This window comes from Diadema setosum, chromosome 1, assembly GCF_964275005.1.
Source record: "Diadema setosum chromosome 1, eeDiaSeto1, whole genome shotgun sequence".
In the NCBI taxonomy this organism is placed as follows: Eukaryota; Metazoa; Echinodermata; class Echinoidea; order Diadematoida; family Diadematidae; genus Diadema; species Diadema setosum.
The window spans coordinates 14,614,934-14,640,705 of record NC_092685.1 but is presented as its reverse complement, the minus strand read 5'-3'; the positions used below and the strand labels follow the sequence as shown (position 1 = coordinate 14,640,705).

The 25,772-nt window shown below is 39.6% G+C and overlaps 2 protein-coding genes across 2 annotated transcripts; one reads left to right on the top strand and one right to left on the bottom strand.

The window, feature by feature from the left end:
• Positions 1 to 5,477: 5,477 nt before the first annotated feature.
• LOC140237162 (protein angel homolog 2-like) lies at positions 5,478 to 14,585 on the bottom strand. Its single transcript, XM_072317106.1, has 6 exons — positions 13,745 to 14,585; positions 12,964 to 13,199; positions 12,184 to 12,253; positions 9,619 to 9,876; positions 8,440 to 8,736; positions 5,478 to 6,185 (listed from the first exon to the last, which is right to left on the bottom strand). The coding sequence occupies exons 1-6, from the start codon at positions 14,583 to 14,585 to the stop codon at positions 5,779 to 5,781; spliced, it is 2,109 nt and encodes a 702-aa protein (XP_072173207.1). The 3' UTR covers positions 5,478 to 5,778.
• A 4,145-nt stretch (positions 14,586 to 18,730) lies between these two features.
• Positions 18,731 to 25,572, top strand: LOC140227263 (peroxisomal succinyl-coenzyme A thioesterase-like). The gene is made up of 8 exons (XM_072307688.1): positions 18,731 to 19,313; positions 20,209 to 20,523; positions 21,535 to 21,695; positions 22,047 to 22,255; positions 23,059 to 23,194; positions 23,656 to 23,736; positions 24,321 to 24,456; positions 25,298 to 25,572. The coding sequence occupies exons 1-8, from the start codon at positions 18,953 to 18,955 to the stop codon at positions 25,426 to 25,428; spliced, it is 1,530 nt and encodes a 509-aa protein (XP_072163789.1). The 5' UTR covers positions 18,731 to 18,952; the 3' UTR covers positions 25,429 to 25,572.
• The last annotated feature ends 200 nt before the right edge of the window (positions 25,573 to 25,772 follow it).

Here is a 25,772-nt window from a genome sequence, read left to right as displayed (position 1 = left end):
AACATAAAAGGTACCACAGTAGGCCTACAAAACGCATAGTGGGAGAAAATTAAATTCATGATGTATGTGACCAAATTAATATACGTATTTTTTCTTTTCAAATATAATCTTTTATGAATAACATTCACTGTCCCATGAGGAAATTTGCATATCGAGCCATTCCGCTCTAGTGAACAGATTAAGTGCATGAGGCAAAGGTAGATAGTCTCAGGTAAAAAGTATACATGTGTAAGTATGGGGGAATCTACCCTCTAACAAATATGGATTTTGGACATGCAGAAATGTTGGAATCCTTCAGTGAACTATCTGTTCAAGAGTTGTGAAGTTTCAAGTTTTGGTTGAATTCATGTGCTATCTTCATTGGACAAGCGGCTACTACAGTATAGCCACGTTCAGATATATTTCTAGTCGGAGTAAAATTTTATGGCGCAGCAATTAAAATTCAAATTTATACATATCTTACCACGACCCTGTGTCCACACAACGGTCGTGGGAAGAAACTCCGACCAATTTACCACGGCCTTCTCGGGGATCACCGTGGAGGGTCAGTGCAACTTGCGGAAGTGGTAGCGCTGCGCGCGTCGACCATACGATTGTCTTTTACCAGAGGCATTTGTCTTCTCCATTCTTGTTGATGGAAATTTCTGAGCGCTAGCTTCTTCATCGCGATCGACTAGGTTTAGAATTGCACTACACGCGCACGTTTACTCGCAAAATGTCAACATTGCGATTTGACCCCGGAAGTTTTACCTAGGTCATAAGGTTTGTACGATCAGAGATACTCCGAGGGCTTGTCCACACGGGCAATTTACTCCGACCGGCTAGTCGTGGTAGCAAGATACTCCTGAGAAAACTCAGGAGTACAATTGTATCTTGGTCGGAGGAAGAGGTCGTGGTAAGTTCCTCCGACCGGCAGAAGTTACCACGACCTTGATCAGACGGGCACTACTCCAACCTTTCCTCTGAAGTTACTCCGACCACGCTTCCTCCGACCCTTCCTCCAAAGTTACTCCGACCAAAACTGCCCTCGTCTGAACACAGCTAATGTGATATCACAGCAATGCAAAGAAATGCAAGCAAGTTTGCATTGACAGCACATGGATTCAAACAAAAGCTTTAAATATTCACAGCTATTGAACAGATGGTCTTATTTTTCTAAAACTTAACGCATGTATATGAATTATGATGGTATTTCTACCTTCCATGAATTTACATGTGTGTAGGGTCTATTCTTGTCACTTTTTTTTTTCTCTTTCTCTCTCTAAAAAACAACAACACAACAAACAAGCAAAAGAGGTGATCTCTGTGTTTCTAACTTCCCACCTTTAAAGGTGTTATGACATACAAATGCATTTTTTTAATGACATACAAATGCATGTTGATTTGTGTTGATTCATGATACCCTCAACATCACTATTGCAGTGAAACAAATATCCAGAAACATTCCATATACAGTATTTTCAATATTTTTCTTCTATTTTTCTTCAGATTACTTGGATACCCCCCCCCAAAAAAAAAAAACAACAACAACAAACAAACAAACAAACAAAAACAAAAACAAACCTTCCAAACCAAGATTCTGGTTGTGACCTCATCTGTCAATCATTGCTTCAGTACTGGTATGTTTAACAAAAGACATTGGAATGCACCTTCCCCTCGACTCAGCATAACTTGCATGTTTCTGTGATATCAATGTGACTAACAAAAGACATGGCGAGGTATCATGCAGGTTATGCTACGGGTATCATGAATCAACACAAATCAATATGCATTTGTATGTCATAAAACCTTTAACTATGATTCTGCATAGAATTTAAGATGCTGCTTTGAACGTCTTTCCTGCACTGCCAATGGACTCTCATTCTTTAGCAACTGTTAAAAACTTTTAATCACACTTAAAATCACAAGGGAATACACTTCAAGGAAGACATTTCTGTTTGACAGATGTACCATCATATTTGTGCATGCATTCAAATACACAATAAAACTTAAACAAAACTTTGAAAGCTACATATTTGGCCAATTCTGCTTTCTACATTACTGAGAGGGTTTACTGTCAAAAGTAGGTATTAAATTAAGTACTTAGTGTTAGTAGTGAGGTTATAAGAGCACGAATGAAAATGTCACACCGAATGATTGAATAAGGCTACTCATTTCTGTTGGGCCACTTGTCAACCACTCAGCTGGCATATGTTACTTTCATTTTCATGTGCAAACACAAAATCACTTTGTAAGTTGGATATGCAAGCAGGTAAGTTTAGTTTTAGGAGTGGCAGACACATCTCAATACTCATACGGACACAATATGAAAAGATTGATTGATCAATTCACAGTATTTTGTACATCAGATGCTAAAACATTTTTTTTTTTTTTTACATGCTCCAATGGGAACAAGGATCGAAATTGTATTCGCTAAAAATGGAGAAAAATTGATTGCCCCAAAGAACAGTAGACTAAGAATTATCTCTGTTAACTACCTACATTATACTTTCACAGATATGTAATCTTCTTGCATCATCAATATTTCAGATGCCTAAAAATTATGATGTGATAATGAATGGATGTTTGGCCCATCTCCCAAGATTTATCCAGGCGAGTGCAGCGTTTCATTGGGTATGCAGTCGTAGCCAGCAGCTGGGCAGGTGTCTGTATAATATAATACTGTACTTGCCCGAAAGTGAGTCTAGGTTGCCCTGGGAAAATGGACAGGTGCAGTTTCAGCACCATGGAACACTCAAGTAAGCTGAGCCACAGTTTGAATTAGTCATCTACAGACAATAATGGACAAAAAGCACTCATTTTTTGTGTAGGTTCTGCATGGCACCACATCAAAAGAATGCTTTTATCAGCACCATCTGAAAAGGCATAACTTTCAAGCAAAGCTACCAAACTTTTCTGCATCAACTGATAAGTTTATTTATATAAAATAAAGCTATGTAACACCCTGAGGTTGCGATGCTTTATACACGTGGTAAATTTTGGAGGATTTTGCTATTCTTGTGAATTTCACAAGTCCACTAATATCTTCGTGAAATTCACAACTCGCGAAAAAGAAAACAATGTCACCTGTAACACAAATGCTGCATCGCTTATTGCAGATGGGAAATCACTCAAGGATAATACTCATTTTTCATTCTGTGAATATGGTTTTCGATCATGAATTCAACCATGTGCAAAACCGTCTTACAAGTCCCAACTGGCAAGATATGATACTTGCGAAACCTATGGTTTGCCAGGATACAAAGTAAGAGCTTGACCTAATCTGGTGTCTGAGAATCCATGAACCTGTATCAATCTAGACAGACACTGCTACTCGAGTACACATGGCCAGTGTGTAATTCTGTCCAATATCGGTGCCAGTGTGTACGTTATGCTCTGTCCAATATCTCACAGAGTGCAGCCGAATGTCACAACCCGACAGCAGATAAAAATGTCGAGGGATATAAAAGATGCAACAAATACATTTTCTTAATGCGGATAGCAATCTAACATTCCACAGCAAATCATCAAACCCTGTACCACCACACCACTGCCTAATCATTGCTCTTTGAATAAATAGGGAGGGCTCCATTTTTCATAAATGATGCATTATCAAGTAGTGCTTTAAAAGGTAGATTGCATCAATGCACCACCTAATACAAACACTGACAGAAATGATGATAAATCAGGACAGAAAAATCACTATTAACGTTTTAATGCCTCTGCATAGTGCAGCAACAAAAAATATTTTTCAGGCTGTTCTTCCCTTAGTCTGTCAAATTTTATTCACTGTTCCACTTCCATCTCACCGTCTCTTCCCATGTACCCACACCACCAAAAAATTCAATTTCAATGGATCATTTTATTTGCCTGTTTATGTATTGCTGTGCACACTAGAATTGCACTACATCCTGGTATTTATGTTAGACACACTGTCATTGGTGTCGCATTGTAGTGCGGCAAAGAATGAATGAATAAAATGAAATGTAATAGATCCCACACTAGGTGCTCACTAGGTCCCATGTCGCAGGGACAGTCATGAGAGACCTTATCTTCATTACGACTGACCGTCCACACTACTATCCTGACTGTCCAAAAGCTGTGGGGGCAATTGGGGTTACCCCTGCCATTTGACACCATGATTTCGTATTTGATGAATACAGCTGGGTGCTATCAATTATGTCACAAGGTCACCCCCCCCCCCCCCCCAAAGCTTTGCAAGGACAACGGGATCAGTCCCAGTAATTGTCCACACAATGGTTTGGGTTTTTTTTGTTTTTTGTTGTTGGTTTTTTTTTTGGGGGGGGGGGGGGAGTAGGTGCGGAACAGTGTGTGAAAAGGTGAAAATGGGGAAAATATGTGACCCTGCATCACAAAACTAACAAAAAGTCACCAGACATGGATTTTAGTTAAGGGCAGATTCTGAAAGAGCAGACTCTAAGCTTTAAAATGATGTATAACTCTACGCAAATGGACTCTCCTAACCTATCAAAATACTAGAAAGAAAACACACACTCTGGAAGAGAGTGAACTGAGAAAAGAGGCTCTGAAGTACAGGCTCTATTCAAGTGCTTAATCTTTACCAAACCCTGCTAGCTGTGGGAGGAATGGGACAAAAGACACAATGTAAACCACCAGAGCAACAACAATGAAGGGATTATTAGATTAAGCTGGGATTGAGCGTGCTTCATATACACATTCTGGCCATGATTAATGCTACCTTAAAGCAGTAGCATTATCTTTTCAAAAGTTATTAGAATTGAAAGTGGAGAGTGTGCAAAGGATTTTCAAGAAATGAAAAGGGGCCTCTTAGACATACTTGATCTCACTACTTTACACACACAAAAAAATCAGATGGTAGAAAAACTGCTGAAAATACACTTTTCCATTCATGTTTTTGTTATGATCCTAAACTTTAGGAATGATGTAGAAGGATAGCTCTTTCAGAAAATATGAAAAACTCAAGATTGAGTTGGTTTACCCGTTTCGCCTTATTTGAGTCCTCACATGAAATCAAGGGGTGCGACTTTTTTGTTGGTTTTGTGATGCACAGTAACATATACACAATAATTGACTACCAGTACATCAAGTGAGTCGAGTATACACCTGAACGTGACAGATCCACCTGTAGGGCACTGGATTTGACAGTCGTTCATCTTGAACTTCAAAATTTCACAACAAATAATGCCATGCATCCTGATAATTTTCTAAGTTGGCTTGCTGTGTCTATAAAGATGAAATTGCAAGCATTTTCACTGTCACTTTGTCACCCTCCCTGAGTAGAATTATCATGCATTCACATATGCTTTCAATATATAATACCAAAAAAAAAAAAAAAATGATAATTTTCAAGACAAACTGCTTGCCACTGTAGGAAATCTAACTAGTGTAGAAAACTTAGTGCACACAAAGCTGTGAAACTGATGCAGTTTGGCTGGACCCAAATTCACTTGATTTAATGTTTTGCAATCAGATTGTCGTCAATCAAATAAGGCATGTCATCAATCTGAGCAAACAATTATCCATAATTTCTGCTCAATATCCTTCGAAACAAAACTAAACAGAACTGACGAACAAAATTTCGTCAACACGATGGCACCCAGTTCAGAGAGAGTGCAAGAATGTCAAATGTCCGAGTTTAGAAACCGCTTCTCTATGACTGCTTTTGGCAATAGCATAGGCACCAGTTTGACTGACAGTAATATCCTCTTTGCAAATGAAAATGTCGTCCACAGCCCAGGGTCCATGTGATTGAAGCAAAGTCTCTGTTCGATCAACCAGCGGCTCTCCTGTTTGCATTCAGGTGTTATCTGAGATGGCTGGCAAGATCCTCAACCTAGCCTGGAGGGAGACGTGATCGGAGGAACACGTGGCATTGGGCAGTCCCCCGAGGGACTCCACTTCCACACCGGTGAAGAGAGCTCGACGGTTCACGGAGACCAACCGACTGGTGTGCTTTGGACTGTCTGCGTCCGGCGAGGCCCGCCCGTGTCGCGAGCCGTTGCACCTCAGCCCTCCGTAGGTGTAGAAGATGTAGTCCACTGTACAGTTTGTCTTTGAGTGGTTGGTGGTGATCTCCCCGTTGTCAGGGTGATGATCGTAGACGGAGGAGAAGGCAAACGAGTGTAACAGTCTCCCCCGCAGATGGTCTGCTGAATGCGATGCTGATGACGGCTCATGGTCAATTCCAGCACCACCTGCAGACCCTTTAGCCATAGAAGTAATAAGTGGAAGTGCTTTTATCATCTCATCTCTTATCAATACATACATTTCAGAAATAGCTATATTGCATCGGAATAAAATTTGAAGTGAAATACACCTTATGCGACATTCGCACTTCATGCCCACATGTGTTGCATATCATTACATCAGCGATCCAGAATATTTATTTAATAATCTGAGACATCAATGAAGCCGAGTCAGACAGCTTCTTTCTAGGAATCAATTCGCAACCAATTTTAAGTTACTGAAGGTTATGTCAACTAGTTTCACTGGTCCACCATGGACTATTCTGATGTCCCATACTGTTTGCATTGTGCATATTTGATATCTGCTTGTTGGATACTGGTATGTTGTTGGGGAAAATGTTCACTGGACGTCACTGCGAAACATATGCATAAGGCATATTTCACAGGGCTGCCAACATCTAACACATACATATCAGGGAGCCTCCAAAGATCAATCCCAGAGAGACTTATGCACTACGTCAATCTCAAAGACAATATCACTTCCTCAATCAAGGAGGCTTTTACAATACTGTATATGCCATATCGTCGTTGGGGCGACAAGACCTCGTATCTACAAAAAGTATTCAGGAGAGCCAAAAAACATGGCGGCCAAAGCACTATACCGAATGGGACAGCCGTTCCTTTGACATGCCATGGTGGCTTCACATTAGGGGTAAGACACCTAGGACTTGGACAGGACATCACTTAACTGATTATTTGACCATAAATGCAAAAAAGTCATTTTCACCAAAATTGCAGATACAAGGTCTTGTCACCCCAGCGACGATATATTTTGCAGGCTTTCTATTTTCAGGATCTTTGTGAGTCAAGTGCTAACCGCAAATTTTACAGCACATGAAAATATTCATTCTGATCACAACATTAAATGCGACATGCACGCATACATTTCCCCGTTCATTACTGTACTTCACAATAGCTAATTCAGGCACTGGCTCACAAAATTGATGTGAAGTTCCGACTTACAGAAAATTAAATTTGCTATACAGCGTACATAAACATATACAACTAAGTATTCTAAAAAGCTTGTGCAGAATTAGGGATTTTTAGCAGTTCTGAAATCATGTGATGTAAATCTTGCATATACTGTGTATTTTTTCCTCCACAAATTTGATGGGAATTGTAAAAAAAAAAAACTAGATATATCGCTATGGCGACTGATATGCCTCCGCCATAATGCATGGTTCTCCTAATAGGTCTATGGTACAATGTCTTGACAATGTGTGATGACAGTTTCACACAATTGGCAAAATACTAAAATGACAGGTTTGCCACAAATGTGCTGAATGTTCACTTTCCTAGAACTAGGTTCAATTGGATGAATGATTAGAATGTCAGAGTGCAGGTATTTGGGGAACTGATGATTTTTACTTCACTTTTGACCCTTTTATAAGTTTATGCATTGAGTAATTTTCAAGGTATTGAGAAAAAGTATAATTTCAGTATCAAATGGGAAAATAGCATCATCTAAACCTGGCCTTTGACCTTTGACCTCACAGTTCCAAAGAGAATCACTGTTAGGTTGAACATGCATAAATATGTAAGTTTCATGATGATACCTTGAGTTACTTTTGAGATATGGAGGAAAAAGTGCAATTCAGCACTTTCACTTGACCTTTGACCTTTTGACCTTTGACCTTTTGGCAAGAAACTTCCCACAGAATATATATTGGGTAATACATGCATACATCAAGTTAAAAAAAAAAGAAGACCTTCAGGCATTGCATAAATATAAGGAAAGTAGTGATATTTTGAGGAGTTGACCTTGACCTTTGACCCCCTGACCTTTGAACCATGACCCCCAACTTCCCTAGATAATCACTGCCCATTGGAACAAGCATATATACTAAGTTCCATGAAGATACCTTGAACCATTTGCAAGATATGGAGAAAAACATGAATTTTCAACCTTTTTTTTTCACAAAATAACCTGTGACCTTTGAGCTTTGACCCGTGACCCTAAAATCCAAACAAAGTATCATCCCCCCAGGATATACCCTCATACCAAGTTTGATGCAAAACCACCTCACGGTTCTTGAGATATCGACAAAAACAAAACGGGACGGACGACCCGAAAACATAATGCCTCCGGCCACTTCGTTGGCGGAGGCATAAAAAAAAAAAAAAAAAAACACACACCAAAAAAAAACCACTCTAATGGCCATAGCATGGCAACAGGTACACATTTGTAACTTAGTAATCACATGAGTCTGACCTGTAGCGAGAGTCCTCGTAACAGTGTCCCTGCTGGTGTACAGACACCTATGTGTGACCCCCAGCTTGCCGGGCAGCAGGGGGCTCCTCATGGCCTTTGGCTTCTTGACCTCCTCCTGACCAGACACTTCGGTCGCCTCCATGCCTGCGTAGGCCACGTGACCCTCCCGGACGAACCTGTAGAGGGGGCAGTTCGGCAGGCTGTTGAAGTCGCCGCACAGGACGATGGGATGGTACAGGTTGCTGCTGCTGGAGTCGGCCACATGGCTCATGCGCTCTATCTCGGCGAAAAGCAGTCCTGCAATTTGGGCAAATGTGAGGAGATGGCGGCTGCTCAGTGGATTATACAAGACAAGTAGATGTAGGTATTCAAATTTTATTCATTTCTACGTCTTTTCACTGATGACCGCTAATACCATAAGCTCTCCTCATAAATTTTAAGTGTCTGGTCTTACTCTGGGTTTAAAATCAGATGCCTATCGACTGTGAAGTAGAGAAAGTTTTTGAGATCTGCATCAAAGTATACTATTGGAACGAAAACATGGTGGGTTGAAAACCAAGAAAGTATTTTTTTTTTTTAATTCCATGGAGAAATTCTGTTTACCTGACACATATATATGGGCAAACCAAAACAGAGATAAATCTGTCAGTACGTGAAGTAGCCATAGATCTTAAGATTGAATCTGTAAATATACATTTGCAAAGTTGAATACAAGTGATTGACTTTGCAAAATAAGTGCATTTGTTGTGAAATAATCAAGAGTTTTTAACCACTCACCTGACAACATTAGATGGTGTGAATAGAATTAAACAATTTGAAACAAAAAAGAAACAATTGAATGTGACTGACTCATGATGGAAGACAACCATGCTAGAGATTCACTATAGAATGCAATCAATAGGCCAATAGCACGATGAGCTGAAAATCTTAAAGAGTATCACGTGTGACCTGCAGACTTTGGAAACCAACCATTGACAAAGAACTATTGTCAAGACCATGTTCACATGCCACATCTTGGGTTCTTGAATAATAACACACTAACCCAGGCCACTTCATTAAAAATCAAATGTCTCATTCTTTATACAACACAGAATGCGGCACTCCACGATCCCAATGTAGAGTGCAGCGTCCAGTTCAAAATACACAAAACTTTAGATAGGATAGGTCATATATCTCTACCTAGCTGTGCCAGTTTGATGTCCCCACGCCTGGGATTCCACAGCAGGTGGGTGTTGGCTACGCAGAGCTGGCGTGACGAGGGCAAGCCCCGCGGCTGCAGCATGACGATGACCGCCACGTTGTCCCTGTCCAGACAGCCGACATTCCGCCTGTACTCCAGCAGGGACTGACTGACCAGCTGGAGCTGCCCGGTCTTGTAGAAGGTCACGCAGCCGTCCAGCTTGTCTCCAGTCCTCTGCTTGTAGACCGACGCATAACCTGCAGGGAGCACAGAACCGTTGTCATGACAACTTCTCAAACAAAGCACAAAGAATGTGAGAACTGTCTGTCTTTTCCTCTCAACCCAGGTACATTATATAGATGAGTACCTGGCAATTGCGGGGGTAAGGGCCCTATGGAAAACAAGACTTACACTTGAGAGGCTACTCTTAGTAGCAAGGCGACATTACTGAAAAAGTGCATTTGTGTGTGTGTGTGTGTGTGTGTGTGTGTGTGAAAGTAATTTGATTGTACTCAGCTGGTTAAAATGAATTCTGTATGTGTTTAGTCCCCCGGGATCAAAGAAATAAAAATCATACAATGAATTGCAATGCAAGAGTACTAACTTGCTTTTATTTCTGTGGTAATTTTACATTGCTTGAAATGCACACACACACACACACACACACACACACAAAAAGAATCCACATTTTAGTGGAAATTTCCAATACAGTATCAGGGATTGTATATTAATGTAAGAGGAGCAGCAATGCAAACTGAGTTAACCATCATCACTGTCATCAATATCTGTTCACATTTGGCACACACAAGATGGGCATTGCTTATCTGATTGAAGAATTTAATGTTTTGTGAAAAAGCAAATAACATTCAATCATCTTCATAGGTGCCATGTGAGGAAATGAGTCATCTCTCTCCTAAATATAAAATGTGTACAATCCATTAGTGATCTCACAGCAAAAATGCTTTATCTCTGAAAAAGTATCTAGTCTGTCCTATAAATGTGGATATCTTTACAAAATACAGTGCTCACTTGGCTAGACTATCTCCAAAAGTAACAACACAAATAATTTATTGAATAAATAAATAGATCAAATAAATAAATAAATAAATTTATAACTAGAAATGTTGCTATGGCAACTGATGCCTCCGCCATAATGCATGATTCTCCCAATAGGCGTATAGTACAATGTCTTCACAATGTGTGATCCGTGACAGTTTCACATAACTGGCAAAATATTTAAACGACAGGTTTGTCAGAAATGTCTTGAACTGGGTTTGCTATAATTTTCTAAGAGTGCAGGTACACATATTTGGGGAATTTTTGCATTGAGTAATTTCCAAGGTACGAAGAAAGAGTGTGATGACGGTACAAAATAGATTTTTTTTTTTTTTTGGGGGGGTGGGGGGGTGGGGGCATTGAAACCTGGCCTTTGACCCTTAACCTTTGACCTTTGACCTTCTGGCTGGAAATTTCCTGGAGAATCTCCATTAGGTAATGCATGTATTAAGTTTTGAAACTAATAATGCAAGCATTGCATATACTAGTATATGAGGGAAATAGTAAAATTTTGAAGAGTTCACCTTGACCTTTGACCCCTGACTATTGACCCATGACCCCTAAATTCCCTAGATAATCCCTGCCAGACAGTACATGCATATGTACTAAGTTCCACGAAGATACATTGAACCATTTGCGAGAAAAGTAACATTGCAACATTTTCACCTAACCTTTGACCTTTTGACCTTTGACCTTATGACATGAAACTCTCTCTGGAGAATCTTTACGCAGTAGTACATGTCCACACAAAGTTTCAAGAAAATACCTTTGGGCATTGCATAGATATGGGGAAAATTGCAACATTTGTAGCATTTGACCTTGACCTTTTGACCTTTGACCTCTTGCCAATGTCACTAAAATCTACTCAACTAATTGTCCCATCATACATCATCCTTGGACCAAGTTTGGTGAAAGCTGCTTCATCCAGTTTTGAGTTATCACGTAAACAGATAAATTTTAGGATTTGACCTTGATCTTTGACCTTTGACCTCTGTCCGATTTAATTGAAAAAACTAATTAAGTAATTGTCCCATCATACATCATCCTCCAACAAAGTTTGGTGAAATTTGCTCCATCCAGTCTTGAGTTATCGCGTAAACGGATACATTTTCATGATTTGACCTTGACCTTTGACCTTTGACCTTTAGCCGATTTCACCCAAAATCTAATCAAATAATTGCCCCATCATACTTCATACTTGGACCAAGTTTGGTAAAATTCCAGTAAATATTACTCAAGTTATCGCGTAAACGAAAGCGGACGGACATATGTACGGACATACGGACGTATGGACGTACGAACGGACGGACAACCCGAAAACATAATGCCTCCGGCACCACTTCGTGGCGGAGGCATAAAAATATATATATATATAAACCATGCAAATTAAGACCTTTACTCAAACAGAAGCATACAGAATTGCTTGGATGAAATATTGCACACAAATGGCACTTATACTACAGAATGTATGTAGCACGTGAAATAACAGAATTAAAACCAAATCTTACCCAGCTGCTCTAACTGTGGCTTGAAGAAATCCTCATAATGAGATTGTTGAACTTCTTGTAAACATACAATCTGAACAGAAATGGAAAATGAACAAAATGAATATTTAAGCAACAGATCAATAAAACTCTCATTAAATGGGATACCCAAAATTATTTGGGTTAACATAGGCAACACAGCCCTCTGACAGACTACACAAATAGAGGCATTTTTCTTGACTTTGCTTGTGAAAATAATAATCGTGTCATCTGTTCCTCGGTTCATTACACTTTCTGCTCCTATTAGCAAAACACTTGCCAAAACATATCAAAAATACATAGTACTGAGGTCTGTGTCAAATGTTGATAAATCCTCAAAAAATACATCTAGATAACCTCTACAAATTAAAACTGGTGTTTAACCAAAAATCATCCCAAGATGACAGTTCGATGTGGAAGACCCCTGTTTATGACGTGGAGCAATTGAATGTTCCAGTGTACCTGTCATATCATTTGTCACATTGACTTGTTTGTTTGTTTGTTTGTTTGTTTGTTTGTTCATTTTCCATCTGAGAAGATGGCTGGATAGCCCATATTCAGCTATGTTAAGCTGGTCTTCCATGGGGTCCAGTTGGATGTGAGGTGGACTTCACCAGGTTAAACACCCTGCTCTTTGCAATGATTGAGTGCATGAGTTGTGACTCTCTCACACATGGGACCTCCATTCTATGTCCTATCCGAGGGAAAGATCAGTATTGATCAGTAGTCTCTAGCCAGTGATACAAATCTACACAGCACACACACCTCAGCATTGGCCTCCTTGAGCTCTCGTAAGATATTGTGCCGCCGATATTCCCAGACCAAATATTTCTGCGGGCAGTGCCTGTATAAATGTCTGTGGGAGTCGAGCAGACACTGGGCCAGAATGTTATATGACACGATGCTGAAGTCCACACTACCCCTCTGGCTGTCTCTACCGCTACCGTGCTCCTGTGCTCGTGATTGGACACGCTGGCGCTTGAAGTATGATTGTCTGGAACCTGCAGATCACACAGAGATGAGCAGCAAGTCAATTAAGCGAAGAAAGAAACAAACCCCACAAACAATCTTATCTAGAGAGAGAACAACACAATCCATGGCTCCATGTTGCAAGTGAAGTACAATCACTGATGATCACTTCCTCAACGATTAGATTTGGTGCTAAAGTGCAGATTTGAATCAAATTTCAGCTGAGCCAAAAACCAATAAAAACTACTAGCGCATGCTGTTAATATTGGGAAAGTGTGTACAACTAGCCAGTCTTGAAGCACACTGCTAAAAAGCTTGTAATGTAGTCAGCAGAAATCAATTCATAACAGATATCGGTACTAACAATATTTGTTGACCACAATTTTCTGGACAGCAATGATTGTAATGAAAAATAAACAGACAGTATTTCCCAATAATGCACCTAGAAAACATTGCTGCAATAGCACAAATGTGGTTGGCCCACACATTTACCATGCATCATTGTAACTGTGTTTTGTGATTTCTTTCAATATCAACACTGCCCAATGAGCAGATGTTAGTTTGCAATCACTCTGACCTTGACCGGTGGTCGCCATCTGAGGGGTGGTGCGGTGGGGGTGCAGATTCTGCTCTGGCTGTGTCAGGTTCACCTGCATCGGATTACGCCAGTTGAGACAATCACTTCGACTGGCATTACCTGCCCCAGTAGGTCCCTGAGCTCCTCTGGAGTTCCACGATTTGGCAGTGCTTTTTTGGACTGCTGGCCGATGAGATCTGTGCTGCTGCTGCTGCTCTTTTGCAGGAATCCTTCCCTCATCTCTGTCTCTTTCACTTCTCTGGGATTCCGGCTGCGCCTGGTACGCTTTCGCCTCCCGCCTCCACTGGCACTCCGCCGAGGTCTTGGGCCAGTCACTTTGAGTAAATCCTCCTCGAGCCGAGGAAGACACTGATGGCGGCCGCCTCTCGCGATCCCTGTGACGACAACACACGGCTCCCATGTTCTCTCCTCTGCCCCTGCCAACGGGTGGGTGCCCCTTTGTGGTGTCCTCCGTTGTGGAGGACGAACGCTGCCGCTTCTGACGGGTGGCCCTGGAGCTGCTCATTTTCCAGGGACCTTCCAGGACAGTTGATTGGCTGGGAATGGTACTGCCAATTCCTGTTCTCACATTGTGTATATTGCGTGTCAAGATTAAGAGCTGGGTGAACTGGAGAGGGTACTGGACAGCTCTGTGATGTCCTACTTGTTGCAAGGTGCACTGGGCGCTATTATGCTGCACACTGAGTTCAGAAGGAGCACAACTTGAGAAGAAGTCTAGGGTGTCATATGGAATAGTGCAGCTTAGAGGAAGAATGTGAGATTGGCAGACCAGCTGACTGGTCAGTCGAGGACACCATGTGATGAGGGACCTCTGGAACATTGCAAATTGTAGGGTGGGCCCTACTGTTCCACATCCACTAAACCATCTAGCATAAGTTTCATCGACACTGTTGACATCTTGGTGATGAACACTAACAGAATAGCGAAAGGTATGAAGTACCTGTATGAAAGAATAAATAGCGATGTAAGGTACTGATGAATGTGCACATCATTTCAATGTATAACAACAGTAAAAGTGGAAATTTTGTGTATTTGAAATTTTTGCAGCTTTCGCGCAAACAGAAACTAGCGTGAAAATATAAGCACACAAAAGTTTTTGCTTTCTATATGTTCCAGTAGTTCATGTCTTGATTCCACAAAATAAAAAACATGCGAAACTCATCTTATCTGGTGGAGAGCAAAAAATTACTCATATGAAAATACGCTGTATCCACTTTTACAGTAAGCCATAATATCATACTTTGCTTTCTTTCTTGCTATTTTTCCAGAATTCTGCCATTAAAATGTGGATGTACATGTATGCAGAAAAAGTTGAATTGAATGTCATGGCTTGGTAAAACTCTTACAGAACAAACTTGTGAATGGCAAGTGCAATTTTAACAAATACTGTAACTCCCTCATCCTACTCCTTAGCCCTTCTCACATCTAATAAGAATTTTCAATGTCAGCGCTGTTAGTATACATTGTATTTTTGCATACATATAGGCTCTGATTATATATCATATATTTTTTTTTTTGTTAGTAGATCTATATATAAATGTAGGCCTACATAATGAATGCCACTATCCTAACATTAATGATAAACAAAATCAAACCTGATTGATAACATTTGCAAATAGTCTACGAGGTATTTAACACACACACACACACACACACACATAAAAAAAAAAAACAGGAACACAATGGAAGTATACGAGGACTCAGTAGACTGTTGTCTCGTCTTGTCTTGCTGAAGATGCCCACAATCAATAGGTTGATTATCATGGCACTAGCAGAGATATCAAGTTCAAAAAAATGTTTATGAGCGAGATTCTCATGACTGGGCGTCTCGGCACGAGGGAGGGAGCGAAGCAACTGAGCAGGGGGAGGGTGTGGGAGGGGGTAGTCCCCCCTCCTGCTGCGGTAGGGAGCTTTTTCAATTTTCAGCTCTTAATGGTGCGATCTGGTGCATACTTGAGCGACTATTTTTTATTTATTTTGAAAGACGAAAGGGAAATATACCTTCAATTGCTGCTATCACTTCAATCTTTTCAGCCCTGTCCTGATGCGCGAGAAAAATGGGTAGGGCCTACATGCACATGCGCATGCAGGAGATTGTGAGACAGACCCTAAATTCGCGAGTCCTACGCAGAATGCGTGAGACTTGGTAGCTCTGCACTAGGGATGCAGACCAAGCCTGACCTGTCCTACGTTGACCTTCAAAGCTGCTATTTACACTGTACAAATTCTTTTTTTTCTCTGTTATTTTAAAAAAGGACTGAAAAGATGATTCATCAGTTTCCAACTTTTTTTCCTCTTTCTCACACACTGTCTCTTGCAATGTAACAAGGCAAGGACAAACCTGACAATGCAATGCACAGTCATATAACGTTTGGCACATAGTCATAGATCAATACACCAAAGGAGGACTGCATTGAACAGGAAGAAGAAGATCGTACATGTACGTCAAATGCAATGTGGATCAACGCAACGCTTTCAATTCCCGATAACGTGGACCCACCTACGTATAACCATGTGTTGTACTCTGGATCTGCTATAATTTGCTCAGGTCTATAAAATAAAATTACGAGTTTTAATAACAAAAGCCTGTCAATATCAACACCGTTATCATTCAGTAGTGACCTGGAAACTATAGTAGAATTGGAGTTTACTGTTTCATGAAATCAAAGGTATAGGAATATTTCGTAAAAGTAACTTACTACAAATGAGGCACTGACGAATTCTCAGGCAGCATTCGCCTCCCGCACCGGTCGGCGTTGTTTACGTACCGGCGGTGGTACCGCGGTGGCATTACTGACACTGGTACAGTTGTACTGTACTATTGCATCAGCTCCCGATCATGATGACTGATCTGCAAGGAGCGGCTGAAATACCTTCTGTGCGCAAAAAGGGAAGCGCTAGCGTATTCAAACTTGAGATCGAGAGATGGCGCTATTACCGACGCACGGCTTCGCAAACTCTTTATTTTTATTGGTACCATTGAAGATTCTTTTCTTTCAAAACACCCAGAAGTATTAGCATTAAACATGGATAGATCGGCTACTGCAGTTTGTTTTTCTATTCCTAGAATTTCGACACTAGACTGGAAGCTGAGAGAATTCCAATGTTATTTTTTGTAATGATAAACTTCACCAGTTTGGAATAACACAATCAAATCTGTGCTCCTTTTGTAGGGAAGAGGTTGAAACATATTATCATATATTTTATGACTGTCCTTTAGTTTATCGAATATGGAACGAGGTAGGAAATAAACTAAAATTTCCTCAGTTTGTTAATATAAATTGGCTTGACGTTTTACTTGGATTCAGGGAAAATATCAAACTCGATGCTTTGTTGAATCATGTGTTAATTTTGATTAAGCATATGATTTTTGCTAACCGTAAAAGTGGAAGAGTTCCAACCTGTAAAGAAATATCTAAGGCAATTGCCACCTCAAAACAGTCTGAATATGAAAAAGCAATTTTAAAGGATAAATTGACATTACATTACGCGAAATGGGAAAATTATACTTCATGAAATACCGGGTTTAATTATTGCATCCCGTTTAAGACATATCTTTTGTATTTATCTCAGTCAATCTATTTAAAATGAATGGAATATCCTGTGTTTTACTTTGCCCGCTCCATATACTGGTTCTTTTTCTCTGATCGTCATTATTAAAGCTTAATTATCTGGTTATGAATCTCCACTTGCCTATGACCCAGAGAGATATTAGTTCTCATGATGTTTATAACTGGTGAATAGATTACATTTTAAAGATTTTGTAATTCCATCACCTCTCATGTTTCTTGTACAGTGTATTTGTTTTAGATAAAATCTTTATTCAGACTGGTGACTGAATAAGTGTGTACAATTTATTAATGTTTAATCTATATTTTGCACAAACCTTTTTGATGTCCGTCAAACAGTGTAATATAGATATTTTGTGTCACTACAATGTAACAATGTTGATTGGTCTGAATAAAGGCTATAAAAAGCGTCAAAAAAAAAAAAAAAAACTCTAACACCTCCGGCCCAAGGAAATAGATGGCTCTCATAAGGATGACGATGTATAAATTGTGATTTTATAATGGATTATGTAACAATGCAGACCTAACAATATTTTTTTTTTTTTTTGGTCGTGGGGGGGGGGGGGACCTACTTTCTTCAGCAACACTACACTGATGAAAGCATTATTTATACCATAACATGTAAGATATCCCATAATCATGATTTAAAAAAAATGTTGGCTGATATAGTTTGCAGCTTACTTCCTATTTGAAAGTATAATTTGCTCTACAACTTTATGCAAACCATCGTCAGTTGAGCAATGCAGCAAACAAATGATAATAGGTATACAATGACGAGGTTTTATAATGCATTCAACTTTTAGTCACAGCCTGAAAACGAAAGATTTTCCGTAGCAACCAGTAGAGGCCTGATTCTACTTTATCCGAACTATTGTCATACCAATCAACCAATGGAATGCAAAATATTAGATCAGACGCAAGTAATATCGACAAAATCCACCAAGGGCAGTAAACAGATTTAGAAATTCCAGATTACTCGCATCATCTGAAAAGAAGAAAACGCCTTATTATTGCAACAAGACCACAAAACTGTCATGAAACAACAATGATCATTAACATTGTTTGTAAATGCAGCATAATTTTTTATAGTGTTTTTGTAACTCTCAACATAACATAAAAGCAAAACCAGGGCATTTCACGTTATTGACAATCTTGATACATTTCCCCCTCCCTCCCTCCATCTCTTTCTTTCTCTCCCCCCCCCCCCCCTCCCCTCTCTCTCTCTCTCTCTCTCTCTCTCTGACGCTCTCTCTCTCTCTGCAAGAGACATTAACGTGACGTACATTGCGTTTTCTTTTGTTACGCAACAATAAGCCAGATATACGTCACTGCGCGCATGGCTCCTCCGGACAACCAAGACATTGAAACAACAGCTACAGCATACAGCATGTAGCAAAAGCAGTATAACATCATCATGAACTTGAAACTTAACACACATACATCATGCAACAATAGGTAGCAAGTACCACCATACCGCATGTCCTCCCCTTAAAAACAAATAAAACAAACATAATACAAGACAAGACAAGACAAGACAACTTTTGCGCCGATGATGTATGCAAATGCCATTTGGAGATATATTATTTTCACTTGAAGAAAAAGACCGATCGACATCTCCATGGCACACCTTAAACTTCTTTCACCTCGAGGGGTTCGTTGGCTTGCTAGTCATCCGTTCGCGACTTCACATTTCCTCCAGCAAACTCAGGTCTCGCCTGATCTTCGGGCACAAAAACCACCCCTCATCGGCACCGCCCAGCAGGATCCGGGACGACGGAGGTCGATATGGACAGACTGCAAGCCGCGGTTGTCGGTGAACCCCAAAGTCTCGCTTGTCGACGAGGACCTGGTGATCGAGGCATCGGGCTTGGATGCCGGCCACCCGGTGACGATCCAGGCCGAGGCAGAGTCCGCGTGTGGCAACGTCCGATTCGTGTCAAAAGGGTGTTACGTCTCTGACAAAGAAGGAACTATCTCAAGTGAGTGGAAACAACAACAACAACAACAACAACCAAACAAGCGATAACACTCATGAAATCATTCAAAATTAATAAAAACAAAACTTATGAACCCTTCAACTTGCAATGATTATCACTACGCATTTTAATAATCAAGCAAGACAAACTTTAAACTATAACAAAAAATCTATAAGCTTAAGTCGCTTTGTCAACTTTGTCGTGTATGTTTTCCTTTCAACTGGCATCTAGAATAATGATAAAGAAACGCCTCGCCGTTCCTTACACGTTGTTGCAAGTTCTTCAAGCACATTACTTTTGTGGATTTAATGAATTTAGCAACTGTTGTAGTAGAATAAATTAATGAAGTTTGAGGAACATCTAGCGATCCGTTCTGATGTTATAACTTTTAACGATTTTTAATCAAACTCCTGTGACCATCATCGCATGATAAGAAGACTTCAGCAAATCGTGTTGCCACAGTTCAGTGGAACGATGTAGAAAAACAATAAAGGATACAAAAAACAGTTCATGATGAATGATATTATGGTACACATTCTTTTGATGACATGTTATTCATTTATCATGTTAAGGCTAATATCATTCCTCATGTCTTTTGAAGGTGGTAAGTCAAGCGCTCTTTCTTGATGATTTGAAAACAAAAATGAAAATATGTTGAAATGTCTTTATTTTTTCTTTATGTCATTCCAATATCCTGACGTCACGAACTCTAGTCTTCTCAGCCGGTGAAAACGGCACTAAAACTTGAAAAAAAAAATCAAATTGATCGTCCGATCTTTGCACTGATGTGTTCTGTCTATATTGACTCATTCAGTGAATCCACATAATTGATATTTTGGATAAATTTCCCTTTGACTATTATCCATATACGACTGCGTTCGGTTTGCTCAACCTCCAGCATCCCGTGACCCATGTCTCCGGGGCACGTATCGAGGTGTCGACCACATGGGTCCCATATGGAGCATGACTACCGTGATGACGCCCGACGTCGGTGACCCGTCACCCTCCGCCCGAATCAAACACCGCGACCCGAGTCGGTCCGTCACCATCAGGTTCTCGCTGCTCAACGGTCACGTCGGTCATCGGGAAACGCGCTTCGACGTTCTGGTGGATGACTGCGAGGTCGAGAGACGATTCATGACAGGAAATATCAGTCGAATGACCATGAAGAGTGGACCTGCGGACTCGACGCTCTATGTACCCACAGACAGAGGTAAGGAATAATACATGAATATCTCCAGAAAGTGTCATCATACAGTAGCACTTCTTTAAAGGGCCTACATTCCACCACAGTTAGCCATTTACAAAATTGATGACTAAAATAGATTGTATATTATTGTTTTCCATCTCCTATTCAGCAGTATCGTCATCAGATTTGTAACGAAAACTACAACGTTAACCACGTTAACAGTGAGTAGACACTAGTTGTGTCATATTTATTGTTTTAGCTCACTTTGTTTTTCTATTGTTGAAATATAAAAATACTAAACAATGGAGATCTGACCTTCCCTTCAATAAGCCATGATTTCATTTGTTCGACATAATTTCAATTTTGCCAAAGTTTCCCACAATGAGAACTTTCAAAGTTAATTCGTCAATGTGAAAATATAAAGGGCTGGCATGACAACGTGCAATTGGTATACAATTTGTTTTTCTGTGTGGTTCCATCATGGTTCTCATTAGCACGATGTGTTGAATTCTTTCTCCAGCACGTTCCTTCTTACTCCCCCCCCCCCCTGTTCAATCCATGCTACCATGACATTCCAATGATCCATTCAAATCCTGGAGAATTTCGGCAACAGAAATTTTTGCCTTGCCATCCTCACTAAAATAGGCTCCTCTTAATTTCACTATACGTATCTTACATTGAAGGCAAAATGCATTAAATTTTAACAAAATAAGAAAAAGTACAAACAATAAAGTTTGCTAAAAATGCCATGAGTTGAAGACAGGCACTTTAATTTTCTTAAATGCCTTGCGAGTTCAAAGATCAGCAATCTAGAGGCTGTTCACAATTCTGCAACCAAAATGAACAATCATGATAATAAAACATTATGACCAACCAAGCTAGGACTCAAATCAAGTGAAAGATTTGTTTTTCTTCTTTTTCACTCTAGCTTACAAACGTATGAAACCCTACAACACCAAACTACAAACATGTCATTTCTAGCATTTGATGGGTTAAAGTCATGATGTCATTATGAACTCTACTGTCGATTCGCAGGATCCCAGCCACTTCCAGCAATACTTGACTTCCGAGCTGAGGAGCACGATGAACATCTTCCAGCGTTGCTCGCCTCTCACGGTTTCGTTGCCATGACAACAAAGTTCTCTGTTGCCAACCAGACGGGAAACAACGATCATATCAGCGTAGAATGTCTGGAGGTGATATACATGAATGACATGTCATCCAAGTCACGAGGAGAAGGCATTAACTTTTGTCCTAGAAACGTTAACATTGTCAAGCTATCTTAACCTCCCTCAGAATGGTCACATACAGAAACGTATCATTGGCGATCATACTATCTAGAATCTAGAAAGCTTTTCCGTCCCTTTAATCAAGATCATAGTCATAGACCCGGGAGAGTCATATCATGGTGAGATACAAGAAATTATCGATACAGTTTTATCAGACATTGATGAAAGAACATTATCAAGTTCCGTGCTATGTAATTATGATCATGCGTACATGGCAAATCATATGTTATTATCCTTATGTGTGATTCTTCAAATCAGGGATTATATGGAGCATTAGCTTCCAACCGCATGGTTGACAGAGAGCGGATTGGGGTCCTGGGGCGAGGAGATGGTGTCTCTATGGCTCTGGGCTTAGCGGGGCACTTTCCCCACCTTCCCATCAGGTGTCTTGCTGGCATCAACGGTGTAACCTTCAACACGCGTTTTGGCTGGGTCCTACCTGACGGGTCGCGAGCGGAGTATTACCCGTGAGTTCTGCGTCATCAATGTCTTTCATCCCCGTTGGCAACCTGTTTATGCACACAAAAAGCATTGTACGGTGACAACCCCAAAAGGGATGTATACAGACCTTCTTCAAGACCCATCCCACTTAAAGTCGCTATTTATCATTTGCAGATAAAAAACAAAAATATAGTGCTTTAAAATAGTTTTAAAATGTGAGATAGAGATAGAAACAACCAACCTAAAAAACAAAACAAAAAAATGTTAGTCAGTATAATATATAAAATACGGACGATAGTTTTATCAAAATCATTTCTAGAGCAAACCGTCTACAGTTATGGTTAATATTGAGAGAATTAGTGATATCACCTTATATTTGCGGCTTTATTGCCTTATTTTTATATGGTAGGTTTTTTGATTTTTTTTGTGTGTGTGATACAACTGAACTGTAAATATGCATCAAATGTGACAATTCGAACTTTTTTAATCATTGCTTTCAATGGTAAACAGTATCTTTAAACTGTTTTGCAATATTTAGGGATCTCACTCTGCTTAACATAATGCTCCCACTTCGTTATAATACACAGCCGCTAATTTTTATTACACACCTGCCAAGAATTGCCATCTCTGAAATAGTAAACTGCTTGGAACATCATCAAGGTTGTATGATTTTAAACCTTGCGTATTGCAATGTTCTCTGAAGTCATTGATCACATGGTTGTGTAGGGGCACAAAGTCAAATCAAGGAGGTACAAGGCGAGCTAATATAGCTTAGTACCTCCCTGGTCAAATGATAATTATCCACTACCATGATCTTCATGTCTTTCAGGTACTACGACAATGTCAACAAACGGAAGGGAGTCAACAGACGGAAGGGAGTCAGCACGCCGATACGTTTAGCGGCCCAGTTTGAGCCCTTTGGTGTGGAATCAGTCTTAAACTCTAAGGAAAACATCTTTGTACCTGTGAGTGTACAGAATGCTAGATGATAGCGAAAGATAATACAAGTGACGTGACCAAAAAATGAAAATAACGGGCTTCATTTTCTCGATATAAGCGGACATTTCTTTGATAAAAAAACGTATTTCCTGAATAGACGATTCCACCTCCTGATAATAACAGTGCCTGGTATCACAATCATGCTTCAAGGCCCTGCCTGTGTAGGCCCTATAGTCCTGTTTCCGAAGATCCAGTGCTGAAAAAGATAAGCCGGGCCTTAATTTTCTTATAAAGGAAAAACCAGCCCGGAATACGCTATCGTTTTAAGATAGATTGGCTTACCATTCTTATCTACAATGAATTGCAAAGTAATAAATACATTGTACTCTCAGACACTCACGCCTCATATTCTACTCATCAGGACAATTCAGCAATTCAAACCACACAGAGATTTGGTTCTCCGTTATAATTATTTATCTTTGCACAGGTCCGTGACATTACAGTTCCTCTGTTAATGTTCGCTGCTTTGGACAACCAATTTTTACCGTCGCAGTACTGCATGCGGAAGGTATGACCGATCACACAATTTCGATAAATCGGTTGCATAACAGTGAGACATAATATAGGCATATTAGGATTTGCGAAGCGTGTGCAGTGGATTTTTGTTAGAAAATGAACGTAATGCTTCAGAATTATGCAACATAGTCACACTAATGAGTACGACCGTGCATCTTTTGTTTTTTTTTTTCATAATAATAATAATAATAAAAAAGACTTAAGCCAATATCGTACAAGAAAAACAACAACAACAGCAATTTATACAATAGATTTGATTCACTTTGTTTGTTTGTTTGTTTGTTTGTTTTGCCATTTTGACCTTAAAAAAGGATTATTGCATGTCAGCATATTTCTCTGACAAAAAAACAAACAAAATTGCAGTAAGATGATAGATTTCAAAGATATATTCCTAAAGTTATATCGTCAAATAAACTCCGTTGAAAATGTTCCACCGTTAAACTCACCTGTATTTCTTTCTGCGTCTATACCACACAATGTCTACTGATAATCGATAGATTATCCCGCTTTGTCGAGATGAAATAAAAGAAAGAAGCATAAATGCAACCGTTGTCGTTTATTGCATTGAACCTACAGCTGCAGCGTCAGTTGAGAGAAGCAGGAAGAGAAAATCAGTTGGAACTGGTTGAATACCACGGGGCAGGACATCTTCTCGACCCGACAAACGTCACACATATACCAGAATCCATCGAATATTTACCAGGGGTCGAAGGTCAGATAGTGACGTTGATATCATTTTCCCATCATCTTTTAATAGATCACTTCCAAATCAAGCAGTTATCTGTCCGATGTTTACCCAACTGAAAATGAACGACATTATAATAATGTTCATCATCGTAAAGACATAAACAATTGGGTGCGCGCAGTTGAGACGCAAAAGCTTTTTTTTTGCTTCACAAATTCTCTCTAGAATCATTTTTAAATTCTGTTCTTAAATACGTCACAGATTGCAACTTGGCTATAGAAAGTGAAAGCATGGAAATCAATAACAATATAATGGGGTCCTTCTGATGACGCTGCTGTTTAGTGGATTTAGGAATTCAACTTAAATTATAAAAAAAAAAGTTGCCCAAATGTGTATATTACTTATCATTTAAGTTTATTTTCTTTTATACTTTTCACTTCCTCTTATCCTGCTTGCTTTTCATTACGATTTTCACAGTTCTCATCATTTTTTTTTTAACATATAGCATTATTATCTCACATTTTCATATAACTTTTATTAACATCATCATCGTCTTCATCATAATTGTTATCATCAGTACAGGCAGTGACGTTGTCATCATGATGGTAAAGAGTTAAAAAAGCAACATTTCTTTGAAAAACCCGTTTCGTCTTCTCTTTACAAAGTGGACAACGAAGAATCGCCAATCCAGACGAGAATACGTGGACAACAGACTATTCTGCATTCTGAAGTTTATATAATTTTATATATTTTATATATTTTATATATTTTATATCTTATATAATTTGTACAGAATATTATGTTCATATGAAAGTGACTCAATCTTCTTTTCCTTCTTTTTTTTCACCACCCATGTCATATCATGCAGGATCATGCACGGGGCAACGGTTGCTGTGGGGAGGACGAAGCGATCGACACATGCACGCTGAAACAGACATGTGGAAAAGGACTCTTCAATTTTACAAATACTATTTAAGTAGAAGTAATTTCCTCGCATGACTATTTGCGAGGAAATAGTAAAGCGCCATCAACGCCACCTTGTACATATTAATTACTTTGGTTTCTGTCTTGTATTGAGTGTATATAATCTGTGTCACGAACTTTGCAACGGAATGAAATAAAATGAATACTGTCTTTGTAAAAACCTGGAATTTTTTTTTTGGCGAGTAGTTTTTCGCTGTGTTTTAAGCTTTGACTTCCACAAGGATTGTATATGCCTGTATTTGCCCTAGGTTTTGTTTGAATGTGCTTTGCTAAAGAACATTGGATTACCTCACATTGTTTCATATTAGACCCTATATAACAACAGTACATCTACGGATGTAGATGAGGTTTGGTAAAGC

Coding starts and splice junctions, on each gene's coding strand:
- LOC140237162 (XM_072317106.1), bottom strand. CDS start 14,585: ATGTTCCAGAGGTCCCTCATCACATGGTGTCCTCGACTGACCAGTCAG. Junction 9,877..12,183: donor GCCACAGTTAGAGCAGCTGG/GTAAGATTTGGT, acceptor TGCTCCCTGCAG/GTTATGCGTCGGTCTACAAG. Junction 8,737..9,618: donor CATCAAACTGGCACAGCTAG/GTAGAGATATAT, acceptor CCCAAATTGCAG/GACTGCTTTTCGCCGAGATA.
- LOC140227263 (XM_072307688.1), top strand. CDS start 18,953: ATGGCACACCTTAAACTTCTTTCACCTCGAGGGGTTCGTTGGCTTGCT. Junction 23,737..24,320: donor CGCAGTACTGCATGCGGAAG/GTATGACCGATC, acceptor TTGAACCTACAG/CTGCAGCGTCAGTTGAGAGA. Junction 24,457..25,297: donor ATATTTACCAGGGGTCGAAG/GTCAGATAGTGA, acceptor CATATCATGCAG/GATCATGCACGGGGCAACGG.